The 18,741-nt window shown below is 33.7% G+C and overlaps 2 protein-coding genes and 1 long non-coding RNA gene across 5 annotated transcripts; all 3 read right to left on the reverse strand.

Annotated features, from left to right (window-relative positions):
- Positions 1-367: 367 nt before the first annotated feature.
- Positions 368-3,233, reverse strand: LOC112734999 (O-fucosyltransferase 36). Its single transcript, XM_025784554.3, has 3 exons — positions 1,613-3,233; positions 1,173-1,422; positions 368-811 (listed from the first exon to the last, which is right to left on the reverse strand). Exons 1-3 carry the CDS (start codon positions 2,830-2,832, stop codon positions 635-637), a joined length of 1,647 nt encoding a protein of 548 aa, XP_025640339.1. The 5' UTR covers positions 2,833-3,233; the 3' UTR covers positions 368-634.
- A 1,225-nt stretch (positions 3,234-4,458) lies between these two features.
- LOC112735009 (uncharacterized) lies at positions 4,459-10,077 on the reverse strand. Of its 3 annotated transcripts, none has more exons than XR_003168483.3 (4): positions 9,709-10,077; positions 8,130-8,282; positions 5,626-5,844; positions 4,459-5,032 (listed from the first exon to the last, which is right to left on the reverse strand). It is a non-coding gene; the product is annotated as an uncharacterized lncRNA (long non-coding RNA). The 3 variants fall into 3 exon arrangements; XR_003168482.3 differs by having other exon boundaries at positions 8,130-8,286; positions 9,709-10,076; XR_011867125.1 differs by lacking the exon at positions 9,709-10,077 and having other exon boundaries at positions 8,130-8,369.
- A 2,220-nt stretch (positions 10,078-12,297) lies between these two features.
- On the reverse strand, positions 12,298-15,966 carry LOC112735018 (uncharacterized). The gene is made up of 7 exons (XM_025784581.2): positions 15,705-15,966; positions 14,708-15,130; positions 14,436-14,488; positions 14,216-14,253; positions 13,812-14,130; positions 13,267-13,541; positions 12,298-12,931 (listed from the first exon to the last, which is right to left on the reverse strand). Exons 1-7 carry the CDS (start codon positions 15,715-15,717, stop codon positions 12,466-12,468), a joined length of 1,587 nt encoding a protein of 528 aa, XP_025640366.1. The 5' UTR covers positions 15,718-15,966; the 3' UTR covers positions 12,298-12,465.
- Positions 15,967-18,741: the final 2,775 nt, after the last annotated feature.

The raw sequence follows: 18,741 nt of genomic DNA on the forward strand, positions 1-18,741 counted from the left end.
GTCCATTCCCCTTCATCCACGTTGACACTTAACTTTGAACTAGCTGCCAGATCAGCGCCGATAAGTGCCACATCAGACTTTTCCGTCAACTATGGACGGGAAATACAAGGGAGGGGGCGCGATGAGTTATTTATACAGTGAGTTATTTTTTTTTTTTTTTGTGAGAGATCACCTTGTCCTAATTTAAAATGCACAAGGACGAGTTGGGTGTTTACTCTATTACATTGCCACCTACTACTTGCTTAAAATACTGCAAAGGTAATGAAACATAGAGGTTTCTTACTTTAAGATAGTCATTTAATTAACAAATAAATTGCAAATGTTTCAATGCTATCTTAATCTATTCCATAATAGTTGAAGTATGAAATGAGCACATCATAATCGAACAACTTTACTACTATAATCCCCTTTGGGCAAAGCTCTCAACATGCAATCCTTATTAGGTACCAATACGAGGTTCCATTAATGAAAGAATATGCATAACAAGCAAAACTTAATGAATAAAATTGGCTAATTCTATTATCATACATGATTACTCTCACATTGACAATTGACAAAATTCCCAATCAAACCTATAATAGAGCAACAAACATAACTGGTCTCGAGTCAAGGCACAAAAAAATGGTCTTTATCCTCATTCATTTTCTGCTATAAAGTTTGGTTCTTCACCTTGGCAAAGGTACTCATCGCACAACGATGCTGATCCCCAATCCTTTCTCAGCCGCAGGATATCTTCGGTGAAAGTGGAACCAGGGGCTCCGATGAACACTGTAGACATTGCACATATCGTTTTGTCTAACATAGCTTCAACCTTCAGTGTGGAAACATTCAAAACTCATATCAACAAAACAATTTTCAAGGAAGAGTTATCACCGCATATAAAAGCTTCTCACTGATGTATTTTCAATGGCATAATAATCCAACCAAACAAAAATGTTTGAAGTGAAAAACGAGTATATAGCAATACACTGCCAAGTGTCATCGCAGATGTCTTTCTTTTTTCGTGATTGTGATACATAAACTTATTCTCCATCGGGTACCCTTAAACTTCTATTCTCAATCCAACTCAATACTAAGTTGAAAAGTAAAAACTTGCAGGAGCACCTAAAAGTTCTCAATCTTTCATTTCCTAATTTTCAAAACCAAAGAAAAAGAATATATTGTTATCTCACCTGTGAGTCCCCCTCAATGCCACTCCTGTATAACAAAGCATCCCATTTCTCTGCTGAGTCACGAGCAGGGCGTTTTATAAGCAGAACAGGCTTGCCATCCAGCACAACCATTGACTGAAGCAGACCAGTCTCGCTTTCTGCAGCATCCGTAGAAAGATAAATGACAGGTGCATCGGCCGTTTCAACCACCCTCAAGATGCAATCTGCAGCTTGAGGAATCGGGTAAAAGCAACTTGGTTTCTTAAGATTGCTGTAAACATGCGAAGTAATCAATCATTAGTAGTAACATTTTTTAAGGAAAAATCAGCAATCGAAAAAAGCAAGCAGATGCAGGCAGAGTTTACCACTATCATACTCAAACTTCATATAGACCGATATCATAAAACACCAATGATGAGAACAATAATGACTCAAGCTCCACTGATATCATAATGGCTCACCAGAATTTTAAGAAGCCATGTCTTCGAAAATGCAAAGCGATGAACTTTTTTCCCAGGAAGGTCTGAACAAATCGCTGAGCAGTGAGCACAATGAGGCGGCTAGGTTCAATCAGAGTCTTGCACTTGTGAGCAATAGGGCCACCTGGCTGCATTACCCACTGATTCTCCAAATCAGCAAAGAAAACATCCCCAATAGCCATAACATCATCATCATGACCGAACTTATCCAGAACATCCTTAATCGTCTTCGGTGTTGGCTTCCGAGTATCTTCCTGCCAAACAGGCTCAGGCTTGCTCATTGACAAACCCAAAGACCCCAACTTCTTCAAATGATCATCATCAAGATAACAAGGCTGTGGCAGAGAGAAGTAACACAGGAAACTATTAATGTGCAAATGATCCTTCTTAGCACTTGCAAATTCCTCAAAGGAAATCACAACTTTTTTCCCCAAACACTTGTTAATGTGATCAATGTCAATTACCCTGTCATACTGATAATCAATTTTGGAACTTGGAATCACCAGAGTCCTACTAAGAATTGCAGCAAAGAACATATGTTTTTCCAAACAAATCAAATGGTTTGACATTTGGCCAGAAACGCATACAGCAAGCAAAAATTTATCATCTCTAGGATTCCAATCAATGGTTTTTCTCTGTGAGAACTTCTGATCCACTGTTCTACACCTATTGTAACTAACTCCACCGAACAAATTAGGATTTCTAAAATCGAATTCAGGCTCATTTGTGTTACCTGTTCGATGCGGATTCAGCAGAACCTGCTGAATCTCTCTGTTAAGAGAGATCTGTTTGAACAGCGCCGATTTCAGATCCTCCAATTGATTTGGATCGGAATATGACGCATTGTGCTGAAAAGTTCGATTCCAAGCAGTTAAGAGCCCTAGTTGCTGCTCCCGCAAGAGGTTAATGGCGCGCAATTCGGATTCCTTCATTTGACCGGAGAGATAATCGGAGGAGAAGCTGGCGATAGGGCCATGGCGAATTTCGGTGATAGAGAAGAAGAGAACGACGGCGATGACGACGAGGATCAAGAAAATGTACCTCTTCCGGAGCTGGAATCGCCGAGAGCTCGAGCTGATATCTTCGACGTGAAAAGCGGCGGCGCCGGCGGTGGTGGAGGTGGAGGGAAGAGTGGGAGGCTTTCTAACGTTTTGGTCGATGAGGTTGCGGCGGTCGTCTTCGTCGTCAGAAGACGAATCCATGTGGTTTAGTTTGTTAGCCACGGCGGCAGTGTGATGAAGAAGCGAGTGAAGGAGTCAGTGAGTGAGTAGCAGAAATGGTAGAGCCAAAGAGGTTGCAGTTGCAGAAGATCCAGCCATGTGAGTGAGCCAGAGAGCGAGTGAGTGAATCGTTGGTGAGTCACTGAGTCGAGTTGAAGGTGCGTCGGTGAAAGTGACTCGGTTTAGTGAGTAGGTGGCGGTTAGCGAGAAGAGGAGGGAGACGGATTAGGTGCGCAACCAATGTTTTGTCCCCGAAGCGCCAAAAACAATTTTGACGCACCAGTGCGCTGAAAAAGAATTGTATTTGTATATTTGTATGTAATATACCTATACTTTATTGTTTGGGTTTATTCGGTTATAATTTTTAGGAAATGGGTGTTTTCATAATTTTCTTTATCTTCTCCCTTTTTGTTTTACTCAGTTTTTCACTTTTTCTCTATCTTCCACCTAACCGTTACAGGTTAATCTCCTTACTTCTATTTTTGCCCCTCTCAATTTTTCTGCATCTAAAGTCCGAAATCGCAAAAATAGAATAAGGAATAATATATTAGAATAACGTTTTCGAATATACCCATCTCTTCCACACATGTAACAATGGAATTCGTATAACACATAATTCAATTATATATTTTATTATTTAATTTATATAATCTAATATGTTCTTATTTTTGATATTTTAGAGTTTCGAATATAGTGCACAAATGTTCACCGCACTTTCGAATATGTTTCCTTATATTCGAATATATGAGAAGTTATAATGTGTACTATAAATTAAAGAATTAAAAATGTTTAATGTTTAAGGAAAGGAGAGAAGAGGATGTTGCGCATAGTCTCCCCATACTCAATTAAGAGGTTGCGGATTCGAGTCTCTTATCTTTAATAAAAAAAAAAAAAAGAAGAGAAGAGGATATTCCATTCCAACTTTAAGAGTAATTCCAATGATTTTCTATCTCATAAGTAGGATGCTGATTTTGCAATTTAGAGATTTTGACTTGTTCTATGTGTTCATGGAATGATAGGGAAGCAGAGCATATTGGCTTGTTGACAATCATGACTTAGTTTCTCAAATAAGTTAAAATTTTGACAAGTTAATTAGTATTGGATTTTAATTTCTACCACTTACTCTTAGAATGTGAATCACAGAATAATAACAGTAATGAAAAAATATATATATATATATATATATATATTAAAAAAAACTCATCAATACTCTAACTTACAAGGAATAAAAGAGAAGTATAATTCTGATTGGAACAGTTTTATCCTATAATATTTTTTTATTTCATATATTATTTAATGACTAATAATATTTTTATTTCCTATAATATACTTTGTGTGATAATTTGTGAGAATGAGTAATACAAAACGTAACATGCATGTGCATCAACAAATTCGACTCAATTTAATTCCAACTGCATTTTACACTTTTTATTACTAATACTGATATTCTAATATAATTGTTGTATTCGAAAGTAGATAACACTCATTTTTCTTTATGCATCATTAAGCGCACGATATTAAAATATTTGTGCAATATATTCAATTATCGAAATGCACATATATATTGATATTATATCCGATTATATAAAACAAATATTAGAATATATATAATAAAATATATGGAGTGTATCTAATATAATCCCAAATAATTTGTGCACATTATCTACATCCATATCCCATCTGTTAAAGTCTCAAATGTCTGGTATTAGTAAACAAACACAACCTTATATCCAATTTTCTACTTTAAGTACAAAGGGTCAAAATAAGATGAGCAAGATATGAAGAGTCTTGCAATAGACACCAAAATTAGGAGAAACAATTATATGAGTAAATTACACAAGATCCAAAGCCCGAACAGAAGAATGACCTTTGACACGCCACAATGCAATATACAAAATGCATAGCCTTTATGATTAATCACGTGAAGGCAAATATATCACAAGATGATTTAAATAAAGTTATATCCTTTAATTTGGTCAAGTATGGTTAGAGGAGTGCAAGTTCTACATGGCTGACAAGTATGGTTATAGGGGCATGTTGCTCCGTTGGGCCAGCATTTCATTCCACGGCAGAAAATCTGGCGAAAAGTTAAGCATGCTTGAACATCTTCATGCTAAGCCAATGGAAGTATACAAGAACCACAATTATAGGGAGAGTCAACGGCACTAAGAAGCAGTAATACCTGTTGTATTAGTCAAACAGAAATGAAAAACATGAATTTTTAATAACACTCACGCTCCTTTGCCAAAGGGGAGGTAACAATAATAGCAATATCGATGATGCTTATAATGATTGTTGATTAAAGAAATCAAAACAAGGATAATAGCATTGTTTTGAATGTTTGTGGTGTCCAAAATAGATCATTGTTTAGATATGCTGAAGAACCAAGGAGCTAGCCATAGAAAATACAAAGAAGCTACAAAAAGTTTGTCTCTACTCAAAATTGAATAATAACACACCACCGAACATTAAAAAGTAATCAATAAAGAAAAGATCAGATTGTATCTCCCACTTCCATGATATATTTCTCTGTACAACTATCTCATCAATCAGAAATGAGTTTGGAGGGTCATATACCCTTACATGTGTTAAAGAATTTTGGTTTAGAGGATGAAAGGGCATACTCTTTTATGTATTTTACAATAACATATTAAGGGCATGAAATCTATAAACAAAATCAATTGTGAAACATAATGCAATGCCAATCCTTTCCATAGATCAATAAATATGCTAAAAATAGTTTGAAAAGTAGAACTTAAGAGTTGTGAAGATTACCAATCATTTTGCATGGCAGATATCACTGCAATATTTGACGGAGGCAAAACCTTGGAAATAATTGCGATAAAGAAGTACACAGTAAAGTAAAGAAAGCCAATTGACACGAACAACCATCCCCAAATTTTTCTCTCATCATATGCAGCCATGTGACACTACCTCCAAGAACTGAAACTCATAGAACCAAGTACATGCCAACCTTGACCAGAATCAATGCACCTAAATTATAAAGCAAAATAATTAGTGCATCAAATTACAAATCAATAATATAAATTTATCAATTGCAAATTCACTTCTTTTCATGTAATACTTTGAACTCTATAGATATAAAACCAAACCAAACAAAACTCAGGCGACCTTGTCAAAAACTCAAAATCATCCTAGAGGAGCCACAATTGAATTTCAAAAGCAGCATTCTAGACGCACCACCATATTTTAACAAGGAATTAAAAACACTTTTCAAAACAAAGACTCTGACAACAACATTCACTCTAGGAATATGTACATTCCCAAAGGGCGAAAAAAATTAATGAAATATCAGCATTCCAAAGAAACTAATAGGACATCATTGTGCATTACACTGTTCAGGTTACAATAAAAAATTCCAAGTTTCCAGATCATAAAATTCTGTAAACCCAGGCCTGTGCAATGAAGTCAAACTTGAACCTAACAGAAAGAGGGAAAAATAATTTGATTTTATAGTGAAAGGTTGTGTGACTTTGCTTTTGAAACTTGAAAGGACTGGAATTGTGTGATTTTGAACTTTCTTCACTGAAGTTACACATTAAAAAGCAAGTGCATCCAAAGGCTAAATATTACACAGTACAAATATTTCCTTTTAAAGAAACTAATACCAACCAAGAATGAATTTAAATCTTGAATGTGAGTAAACCTGGAAAATGTAACATGAGATGTATGGCTCAGCTAAACTATAAGAAAAACCCAAATAGGCAAATAGTAAAATACCAACAATAACCTGAAGAGAACTTTTAAAACATAAAATCCAACCCAAGATTAACAAGACCACTTACTCTGAATGCAAAATAAGTTAACACAATTTAGTAAACCACTCAGACTTTGAAGACAGCCTACATTTAGCTGAAGGTAAAGCTCTCACCAAGGTGCATGACAACTACAATATTCAAGTCCGAATCATTGCATGTAAAGGTTTAGTAATGATATTATTTTGCATCAAAATACTATGCGAATGCAACTTTTGTTTTCAGGAATCTCAGATCCACAGAGAGCACAATTCAGCACGACCAAAACCTAAACCAACTCTACATATTCAGGTGCCCTCAGTCAGTCATTAATTAATAAATTGTCCCTATATATTGAACTGTTCATATCTACATATACTTTGTCCACTAGTTAAAATAAAACTCCTCCATTGTTTCTTCCGCCATTGATTCTTTAACACTAGTCTCCTCATTCTCACCAGCTCTTTTTATAACGACAATCATAGTAAATATCAACTATTCCCCTCTTTTCGTTGTCATGCTCACAATGCTTTTGAATAAATTCAATTGCATCCTCCTTATCTCTAAATTGCAAACTCAACCACAAAATTGAAAACCATGACCAACAAATCAAATCTATCAAGGGCCCCAACTACTCTTTAAAATGGCATAGGACATACTAACAAAGTATTTAATAAAATCGAGATAACAAATTCATAAGGAATCATTAAGAAACAACCAAGAATTCAGGCAGTCTAACTGCAATGCAACTCTTTCAGCTGTAATGCAAATTATTTTGGAGTTGGTTTAGCTACATAGGTCTTTTAACAATGAAAATTGTGGAAACCCATGCATAGTCCCAAAATTAAAATAGCAACAATCATAGAACAAAGCATTCCGTGATCCTTTCTAGCAGAAGGATAAAGTTGCTTTCAAATGTACAATTCAAGTTAGCTCCAATAGCAACTCAATATCTTAATCATTGCTATTTATTCTAACTTGAAACAAAATGAAGATTTCAAAGTTTTGGCTCCTAATGAAAATTTCATCAACCACATATAGCCGTGAAAACTTTATCAAGTTCATGTCAACCAATTCCTATTGTTAAGCCTGCAAGTGAAAATGAATTTCCCCTAAATGCTTAACAGAAACTCATACATAGTAGTGAAGCACGTAATGCTTCCTATTGACCTATTCAATTCATTGAGTGAGAAACTGTAAAGAACAAAGCAATATAACTATGAAGACTGAAAAGGGAACATTGCAATTCAACCAAAATTTGAGTACGAGATAAATTTACTCACAACTTCACATTTCACATTTCACATTTCACATTTCACATTCACATAATCGGACCAAAGCCATAAAGTAACATAATGATATTCAATATAACGTTTTATACGAAGCTGAGCAGCAGAGAAAGCAGGACACAAACTCAATAATCTAAATTGACAAAAATTAACAAATTCAGTAATAAAAAATGCACTAAAATCTGGCGACGAATTCGGGACATAAAATAACAAATTGAGGATCGACTCAACCTACCTGCAAGACAACGGCGACAGCCACGAGCAGAGGCTGTGCCGACAAGGAGCACAGAGGAGCAGCGACGATGGAGAGAGGGCAGCGGCGCGGGGAGAGAGGTGGTCACTGTATGGGTGTGTAAGAGTCTCAGAGCCGTGACAGAGAAAAAGAAATCTATCTATCCATTAAAATAGAAATCCTGAGTAGTTTGATCATTTAGGCTATCCAAATATCAAAATATTAGATGTTGCAACACTGTTCATGTCATGTAAGTATGTTATGAATACTTACATGAGATTTTAACTTTTGAAGTGTATCATGAGTAAGGTTCTGAAAACCAGACCGATCATCAAACCGCTCTAGTTATTAGTTTACTGATTTATTGATCCAATCGGTTCAACAGTGGTTTAACCAAAAAAATTGTTTTATAATAAAATAACAAATAAAATATAAATAAAAACCCTAAAACATAATTATAGTCTAATATAGACCTTAAAATGTCTTCCAAATTTAAAGCAATACATCAAATGTTATCAACCAAAGTCTTATGATCTTATCAAAATACAATTTTAAAAGTTAAATAACAAAAAAAATATCTAAAATATAAAATAACATCATGAAAGTTTGTCATGATATTAACAATTTAATACCCATTATATTACTATTGAAATCTTCAATACAATCACAAACTAAACACAATTAAGCCCAAAGCATAAACACAGCACAGCATAATATTCCAACAACACATCACTATGCAAAAGAAGCACAAAACACAAAACACAAAACAGCAGCATATAGAGCAGCCAGAGCTAATCAATAATCAATTAATCATTCAATAAAAACACAAAACATTCAATAATCATTCAATAAAAACACAAAACACAATATGATTTCTGAACCCAGCATTAAAAAAAAAACAAAAGAAAAACACTAGCAGTGAACACTGCAATTTTTTTTTACTTCAAAAGGGGATCATAAACAACTGGTTCTATGAAAGTTCAATGAATAAACAAAGGTTCAATTTTAAAGTATGAAATCCCAAAGGTTCTAGAAGGTGATTTCTAACCAATAAATCAAATTGCATAGTGACAGTTAAATTTTAAGTCAAAAAGTGAGGCTTGTTGGTATTAAGCATAAAGTAAAATTAACAACATTCAAACTTTGCACACAATTACTTTCAAGTTGACATAGTACTGATTAATCACATATCATTTCAGTGTTTCCCTGTATTCAATGGTATTAACACAGGCGGAAATGATAATCACCTGGTTTCTAAGAGCTAAAACAGTAAAATATAGTTACTAAAATGTCAGTAAGACTATGATTATGCGAGTTCATTTCAATATACAATTTGTTACATTTTTTTATTAAATTACAAGTATTCCTTTAGGCAATGAGCACAAAATTTATTAACAACAGGACCAAAAAAAAGCAAGAACAAGCCAGTAACAATTTATCATCAATCAGTAAGCCAGAGTTAATCAACCCAAAACAAGCAAGAACAAGCCAGTAACAGAGTTAAAATTTATCATCAAGCAATGAGCAGAGCCAATCAATCAAGAAAAAGCACCGAGAACTGACTGAGCATCCGAGGCATTACCTTCGGCGAGGGCAGTGACCATAGATTTGAGGGAGAGCGACGGGCGACGGACGACGGGAAGCTGGCAAAGAACACTGGTGAGATGGAGACGGACGACGGGGAGCTGGCGACGAACGCTGGCGATCTGGCGACGAACACGACGGACGGACGACGTTGGAGCAAGACCTGGAGACGTTGGCGTTAGGTGAACGGGAGGGCCTTCGAGCACGACGAACTAGGAGATTTGGCGAACGACCACGACAAACCAGGCGGCGGCGGTGAGACCAATGGCGGCGCAATGGAGGCTAGGGTTTTCAAGGAAGAATGGGAAGAGCTCTGCCTGAGGGAAAGCTTGAAAGGGGAGAGACTGGTGGGGTACCGATTCGGTCCAACCGGCCAGTTCTCAGCCGGTTTAACAGTTTATAAACGATTTAAAATGACCAGTTTTAGATTAAACCGAACCGCATTCCTGTTTGCTTCGCGGTTGGGCCAATCCAGACCGATTTTCAGAATCATATATCATGACCAAGGCTATCCAATATCCGTGTATTTGGTAGAACTAAATTGGTAATCGAACCGATATAATTATTAGTTTATTAATTTTTTGGTTTAATCAATAATTTTTTTATTAAACTGTTTAAATTATAATTAATAAATATAAATTTTAAAAGTATAATTTAATTGCATAGATTATATATTAAAAAAAAATAGTTCAGCTACTCATTTAAGTGTGTTTGGCAATTAAGTTGGCCTAAATTCAACAAAAATCACTTTCATCACACGCATCACACGCACGTTTCAGAAACGCAATTTTTTCGTCTTCGTCTTCTCTTTTTATTTTTTTTTTCTTCCTCCTCCTCCTCTTCCTCTCTCTTTCATTATCGTAATCACTAACAACACCGTCACCAAAAAAAAAAAATCACTAACAACACCAACATTTTACTAACAAAAACCAACATTTTAAATTGAATTTGAATTTTATATAATGGACCATGTTCGGTTCATTTAGTATTATACAATGGTTTCACTTTAATAATATTTTTGGTTCATTTAAAGTCCTAGGTGTATTATCGATAAATAATTTGTCCCAATAATTTGAATGACTTTTAAGACAAATTGAATAGAATGGAATGAAATCTAATCTAGTTGAATAAAGTGATAATAAATAATTTTATTTTTTTTTTGCTAAAAAAAAGACTTAATCATTAACAAAAACGCATCGAATTCATTTCTGGATCCAAATGAATCTCAATTAAACTAAAAAATAAACTGAAATTACTTAAAGAATAAAAAATTTGGTCAATACTTACAAGCAGCATCAAGTGAACTTCAATTAACACACAAATGAACGAAAATAAATTAAGAAATAAACCAAAATTATTTAATGATGACAGCAGAGAAAATCAAAACTAATAAAGATGTTCGTAAAATGTTGGTATTATTGATGATGACGATAACAAAGAAGAAGAATCTGCGTGTACGAATTTGGAGGAAGAATGAGAAGAAAAAGAGGAGAAGAAAAAGAAGAAGAAGAAGGGAAGAAGAAAAACTTGGACGAATTTAGAAGAAGAAGAAAAAAGACAAGGAGGAGAAAAAGGAGAAGGAAAAGGAGAAGGAAATAAAAAAAAAAAAGGAACGCGTGATTTAAAAAGTCGTTATAACAATTTGATTAGACTTAGTTAAGTATTTTGCTTTTCACGTAGATTTTATTTTTATTTTAAAAAAAACAAATGTAATGAAATGTTAAGTTATTGTACATGTAGGACAACTCAAGTTTGAACCTAAGAAAGAGTTCTCTTTTATTAATGGTAGACTTACGTTTTTTATCTATTTGCATTCGTTTTGATATGTTCTCTTGGATTTTGATCGATTTTCTTTCTTAAATAATTAGAATACTGGATTAGAGTGATTTAGAGTCTAATTTACTGATTTTTCGATTAAACTGACTGATCTAAATAAATTTTAACAACTATAATTATATTTCTGTCTTTTGTGTTTTATTCTTGATATTTTATCTCATTATCATTAAATTACTAGTAAATTGATTAGGTAATAATTATATCTTCAACATTCCTCTTTCTTTTACTCTATTTATCCGGATTTTATTTATAAAAATGAAATCTTTTGAATTTTTTTTTCCATCAAAAGATGAGTATAATTTTTGTTACAGATTTTAATGCAATTATTTTTTTTGTCATTATATATATTAGATATTTAAATCTTTTTAAAGTAAAAAATTAAAAATTTAATTACTATTAAATTAAGATAATAGAATTTATACCGATCACACGTAATCAAATTTACAAATTCTACATGAATTAGTGATTAATTGTCTATTTTGTCAATGTACAATTTTTTTAACAATTTTTTTCCATATATTAGTACTAGGACAACTATTTGTTGATACCTTCATCATAATACTTTTTGTGGACATTTTATTCCTCAAATTAGATGGTAATTTTTTCAAAAGTAATTTATTAAAAGTAGTTTTTAAAATATATCATTTTAAATATTATAATATTTATATTTAATAAATTAAATTAAAAATAATTTTTAATAAACATAACTAATAATAATTATATTTAAAAAATTAATATAAAAATATATATATTTATTAATATACAAAATTATATATTTTTTTATTTTAATAGACACAAACTAACTTTGAAAAATATAAAGTACACATATACTATCCTTTTAACTTACCAAACATAAAGATGTTTGTACTTTGAGCTACCTAAGCTAAGGTTCCTCTCTAACAACTCTCTACTGTTTTATCTATTCAGCTACTTCAACAAGCCTTCCACAAATCCATTTTCTTGTTACAATAGCTCTTCTTGGTTCTGCTTCCTTCTCTTCATATGATGAACTTGTTGCTTCCTCTATCTTCCTGCTAAAACTAGCATCATATGAAGCATACCCATTGGAACTTGTTAGAGGAAGTTCTGAACTACCATTAACCAACTTCTTGTTATCACTTAATGATAGTGTTTTGTGTCCATTTAATGGGACCATGAATGGTTGGTTCAGAACTTCAAACTCTTCATCTTGTTCCTTGTTTGTTTGTGTCATAGCAACAGAAACAGCATTGCTTATTGTCCCTCGCTTATGTATTGATTCCAGCGATTCGATTGCTTCGGCTATAAGCCTTCTACTTTCCCTGAGAGAAGCTTGAGCAATGGGACTCTTCGTTGCTGCAATCTCGAGTGCCTTCGCCGCCTTCTCAGCTTCAGCAATCAACAATCTGTCACAGTTACATAACATAGAAGTAGAGTGTTTCGTTATAAATGTATCATTTTTTTTTAAAATAATCGATAGAGAAAGTAGAAGGAACCAACTTTTAGTTTGCCAATTTTCATGTTTAGGTTAATAATTCAGGGTCGAGGGTCTAAGATTTAGGATATAGAATTTAAGATAAAGAAAATAATTTTAAAAAAATTGGCTGATTTTGGTTGAAAAAAGTTGGTTTCCTAACATTACTCTTAACAGATATCTGAATTGGATGAAGTAATTAATTTTTAGATAATATTCTGCCATAGATTGATTAATGTTAAAGGTTAGGAAAGAGCAATTTGTTACCTTGCTTGTTCAATGGCATTGGCTTGTTTAGTTTCAGTAACACCTCTCTGAGCTCTAATGCTCTTTATCATTGCCAGATTTGAACTCACCAAAGGATCTTTATAGGGAGGTGCATTGCTTTTCTTTGACAGAACCTGCTTAACAATTTTAGTATCTTTTTTCATTGTAGGTTTCCTCCTTTGTGAACCACCACTTGGCCGCCTTCTTGGTTTCGTTTCGGATCCTTCAGCGCCATGATCCTTGGTCATAGCATTGCAAACTCTTTTGCGATATCCCTGATTCAACGAAAAATCAGATGGTAAGGACTCATGATCACAGTTGATAGTAACTTCTATTCTAATCACATGCTCAAAAGTTAAAAGCCGAAAATCTAAAGGCCAATTCGAGTTTTGTTTTCGTTTCTTGTTTTCATTTTCAGTATTTTCTATTTTCAAGATTTTGCAAAGAGCAACTAATATATAGTCGAATAACTAATAAATCTTTGCTTGCGACACAAGTAAAATCCACAAACAATGAAACTTGAAGGCATTAACATATACACTTACAGGATCAGACCATTTTGCATAGATAGCTTCTGCAATTTTCCTCCTTTGTTCAGGAGTCTTGGGAGCCCTTTTGCTACCTTGTGGCCTCGGCATTCTTTTCCTTTTCTCGACACTCGCCATCCACTCCAGCTTCAGCTGTTCATCCAATACTTCATAGGAGTCCCACTGCAGCTCTTCCTGACCACCATAGCCTTGTTTAGAAGCTTCTGCAATCGAATTCTGCCACTCGAGACAGCAAGTTTCCTGCACCACCCTCCTTTCACGCTTCCTTGCCCATGTCATTTTCACTGCAGCACCAATCTTCTCTCTTGTTTCGATACTGGGAATTTGATAAAAAAGACTGAGTCCAGAAAAATTCTATAGGTAAAAAATGTAATCAACTAAAAACTATTTAACCAACTTACGTCTGCGGATGCGAACTATTAATCAACTTCAATTTGATCTGCATTGCTAAAGTTTTGTTAAAACTTTCTTACCACAGTTCCATGAATATGTTATCCACATGAAATTGAACTATTAGAAAGTGACTTTACATTGCATGTTTCATGGTTCCATGCCAAATTAGAATTCATATTGTGAACTTTGTATTGTAAAGGCATAAAAAATATTCTTACATGACATCACCTTAGGATTCTGCATTGCAAGCCTTGTTCTCTCTTTGATTTTCCGCAAAGTTTCTGGTCACATATTTAACATTTGAGCCAATTTTAAAGCACAACAAAACAATGACATAAGGGCCTGATTTGGTAATCGTCTTAGGATAGAAATACACAAACATAGGAGACACAACTTTTATTTCTTGTCTCAATCTCCATCTCCGTGTGTCTGGTTTTCTATTCTAAAATAATTACCAATTGCAGCCCAAGAATGGAGCTTGAAGGAATCTAGCTAGTTACCAGCACTGTGCTTCCTCCCTTTGTTCCATGGTGCTATTCCTTTATTTGCTTTTGAAATCCTCATTCTCCTCAACTTCTCCCTTTCATCAATTTCTTCTGAATCATCATCTTCATTAGAAGATTGGTTCATAGGTTCAAGTGGAACCTTCGGTGGATTACTAGGATTTAGACCATACCATTCGTTTCCCTTTGGAGCCAAAGAACTCTTTGGTTCTTCAAGGGTAGCAGCAACTGCTTTAATCACATTGAATTTCACACTGTTATGATTAAGTTTGTTGTCCAAGTATTTCCAAGAACAAGGAACACACTGCCCAAGACCAAAGGCAAATGAAACTGATGACTGTTTGCCATGACATGGTATTTGAACCTTCTGTGAACTCAAAGGATTTGGATGGTGAAAGGAAGGGTGTGCATTTCCAACTTCTGCTCACAAAATCAAAATAAAACTAAATAAATGAATAAAATATACTATTGATTTAACTCGTATCATCGACGTATAAAAGTTTTACAAGTGTATCCAATCATAATGCCACGTCAGTAAAAATAATAACTATTTTGTTCCAAAAGAAGGGATATAGTTGGGCGATTGTGTAAAATGTTTTATAATGCGTATGCAGGGCATAGCAATTAACCTTACAGGAAACATGTCAAGTGTTCCGGGTGTTGCAGTTGTTTTAATCTCAACCATGTATTATATTTTATGATTGAAATTAATGACTAAAACTATTAAAACAACTAAAATTCTTAAACACAAGTATATCCCTAGGTATGAGTTTACCTTATAAAGATAACAAGGAGTTTCATATTATATATTGTATATTATCTTATCTTGAAACACAGTAAGGCACACATAAATAGATTATGTCTAATACAATTCAAACTATATCTATGCATATTATGTTCCTGACACAGAAATAAAGATACATAGTTATAATTGAAGCATATATAACATAAGATGAGAGTAAATAAAGAAAGGGAGAAGTGAGTTAGTGTGTACCAAGCAAAGGCATATCTCAGTGAGAGTGCAAAACTTGTTGGTATGGAAACAACATCATATCCCAAACTCAGTTATATGATATTGATATATGTATGTTCTATTCTGTTCTTCTCTGTTGTTGTGAGAGAGTGTTGTGTTGAGGAGTGAGGATTCAGAATCAAAATGAATGAAGGAAGGAAAGAACTCAAAGAAGGAAGCAACTAGTTGATGTTGCTGTTGGAACACATGAGCCACAAATGGAAAAACAACCAGGATTTGGATAATGTTTCCAGTTCCATCATGGATTTTTAACCATGGTTTCGAAAATCAAACCGAACCGTCCGGTTCGATTAGATTAACCAAAAACCAATCTTCTAGCTGATTTGGTTGTCATAAAAATTTGGCTGACAAAAAACCGATAGTTGGCCGAACCGGTAACCACATGAACCGATCCGGGTTTTAAGATGTGGCCGGTTGTTTTCTGCTCACTAAACGACCTCGTTTTATTCAAGGGAAAAAACTATTTGCACTCAATAACTCCATCACCTGATCAAAAGGGAAAGACACTGAATTAATTTTTCATATAAAAAAATTAAATAAAAAATCAAAATGAAATCGAGTTAAAGCCAGTGGGGAGCTTGAAACGAAATTTTGGGAGGACGGATAGAAGATATTTATCAAGATACTTTTGATATGAATCCCATTTAAGATAAGTTCGTCTAACCTCATCTCTCTGATTTGGGTAATATTGTCAAATTTGAAGCCATTTTTCAGGATATCGTTCTAAAGAATTAAGGTCAAACTCAACAGATGTAATTCTTTAAACTTTTGAAGGTTGTATTTTACTTTCTTCGTGATTCATTAAAGTAGAAGAACTATCTACAGGTGTTGATATTGTAAAAGTTATATGTTTTTCTTCTTGAATATTAGCCTTCTTATTAAAAAATGCATCATCAACTCTTTGATTTTTTATGACTATTTTATATAAAAATTTAAATATATATCCGATAAAATATGTACAAAAAATTAGAAAAATAAATATTAAAATTTATAATATTTATTGAATTTTTTTATCAATTTATATAAATACAATAATATCAATATTTATTGAATATTCTAATATTTTTATCATATAAAAAATTAAATTAAATAAACAGTAAAATATAAAATAATATTAAATTACATAAATAAAAAATACCTAATTTTTTATATTTGAACTCAAAAGTAGAAGGACTGTTGCTTATTGAATAGAGAGCTGTGAAATGCGAATACAGTCAATTCAGTTCAAATCCAATATGTTTTGAATGTTTAAAACTAAAAATTATTATGCAATAAAAGCAAGAGGCGAAGATTAAACTTTGGTATTTTAAGTCATAACAAAATATTTGAGCCAACTGAACTATTTTTTATTTTTTGAAAAAGTATTACTAATTTTTTTAATAAAAGTTTGGGGGCATAGCCACCCCTTTTCTGAATTAAGATCTACCACTGGTTAAAGCCCTCCGAATTGAGAAGAAGATTAAGAAAAAGCCAAAAACTTTGGTAAAGATTCAGAAGATAAAGAACCTCTCTAAAAAAAGAAGAAAATTTTAATGTACTACTTTTTCTTGTAATCACATCCGTTATTTTAGATGATCATTCAATGTAAAAAATATTTATTTATATTAATGTAGCATTATATAATTAAATATATATATAAAATTATTTGACATTGACAGGACATTAAAATTAAATTTAGAGTATATACTAATTTTGGTTCTCAAAGAATTTTAGATTGGACACTTTAGTTTCCAACTAAAATTAATTACTCGATTGGTCCCTAACAATTAATTCCGTCAGTCACTTAAATCCTTTACTCCGTTAACTCTAACGGAGGATAAAATAGTCCCTGATCTCCTTTGTTCGTAAACGACATTGTTCTCTCCCAATTTCCATTATATCTCGCATAACACTAGCAGTCTAACACTATAACTTCAAACTACACAATGCACACTCTATAAATTTAATGTTCACAAGAAAAAAAATCCTCAACTTGTTCTCAAAAAATTCATACTCAGGAAACTAATGTCTATATCTCTCAACTAGTTATCGTTTTCGATGGATCCTCTGAATCTAGACAGCAAGTTTGGTTTATTAAGACCCGTTATCGTCGTTGCCATCTCCCTCCTCCTCTGTCCTATCATCTCCATGACCACATTGTCCACCACTCTGATCGCTTCCTTCAGCTTCTTCTCCGAACCAATGTTTAGGAATCACTTCAGTTTTCATATGAGTGGCAACAATGACATTACTCGTTGTACCGATAGCTTGGATGCGAGGTCGAAACTGTCTGCCAACTTGGACTCTGGAAAAGAAGGAAGGAAGCACTCGGTGTCTATTTCAAATGAGAATTTGCATATGATGTCGAAGGAGAATCTTCTCATGATGTTCTAATGTCCAACAATATATATTGCTTGTCAGATAGTGGAGAAAGGCGTGCCCTTGGAGTAGTTGTGGAACTTGGTCTTGAGGATGTCGTGGACGTGTTGGGGTTAGAGGTGATGTTATCGAAGACGTGGAAGTGGATGTTTTTGGTGGGTGAAGTGCAGAGAAGGTGGATGTACCAGTCACAAAGATTTAGAAAGTGTGTGGTCCATGACATGTTGAGGTAAGTGCGATACGTGTGACAATTACACCATGGCTTAATCTTGGAGCTAAAGAGGAGGAAGAAAAGATAGAAAAGAAGAATGTGAAGGTGAAGAAGGAAAGTATGAATATTAGGGTTATGCTAAGATATGATAAAAATTGGGGAAGAACAGTGTCGTTTTCGAATAAAGTAGTCAATGATCATTTTGTTTCTTGTTAGAGTTGTCAGGGACCATTTTGTCCCCTGTTAGAGTTGTCAGGGACTATTTTGTCCTCCATTAGTAACGGAATAAAGGACCTAAGTGACTGACAAAATTAATTATTAAGAACCAATCGAATAATTAATTTTAATTGAGAACTAAAGTGTCCAATCTGAAATTTTTTGAAAACCAAAATGGGTATATACTGTTAAATTTAAAAAACATACCCTCAA

The sequence above is a fragment of the Arachis hypogaea genome, chromosome 2 (assembly GCF_003086295.3).
Source record: "Arachis hypogaea cultivar Tifrunner chromosome 2, arahy.Tifrunner.gnm2.J5K5, whole genome shotgun sequence".
In the NCBI taxonomy this organism is placed as follows: domain Eukaryota; kingdom Viridiplantae; phylum Streptophyta; class Magnoliopsida; order Fabales; family Fabaceae; genus Arachis; species Arachis hypogaea.

Excerpts from the sequence above, each read along its gene's own strand:
- LOC112734999 (XM_025784554.3), bottom strand. The coding sequence starts at position 2,832 with ATGGATTCGTCTTCTGACGACGAAGACGACCGCCGCAACCTCATCGAC. Across the intron at positions 1,423-1,612 it reads CATGGCTTCTTAAAATTCTG|CAATCTTAAGAAACCAAGTT; the intron begins GTGAGCCATTAT and ends GCATGTTTACAG. Across the intron at positions 812-1,172 it reads GCATTGAGGGGGACTCACAG|GTTGAAGCTATGTTAGACAA; the intron begins GTGAGATAACAA and ends TCCACACTGAAG.
- LOC112735018 (XM_025784581.2), bottom strand. Across the intron at positions 14,489-14,707 it reads AGGGAGGAAGCACAGTGCTG|AAACTTTGCGGAAAATCAAA; the intron begins GTAACTAGCTAG and ends ATATGTGACCAG. Across the intron at positions 14,254-14,435 it reads TTGCAATGCAGAATCCTAAG|ATCAAATTGAAGTTGATTAA; the intron begins GTGATGTCATGT and ends TTAGCAATGCAG.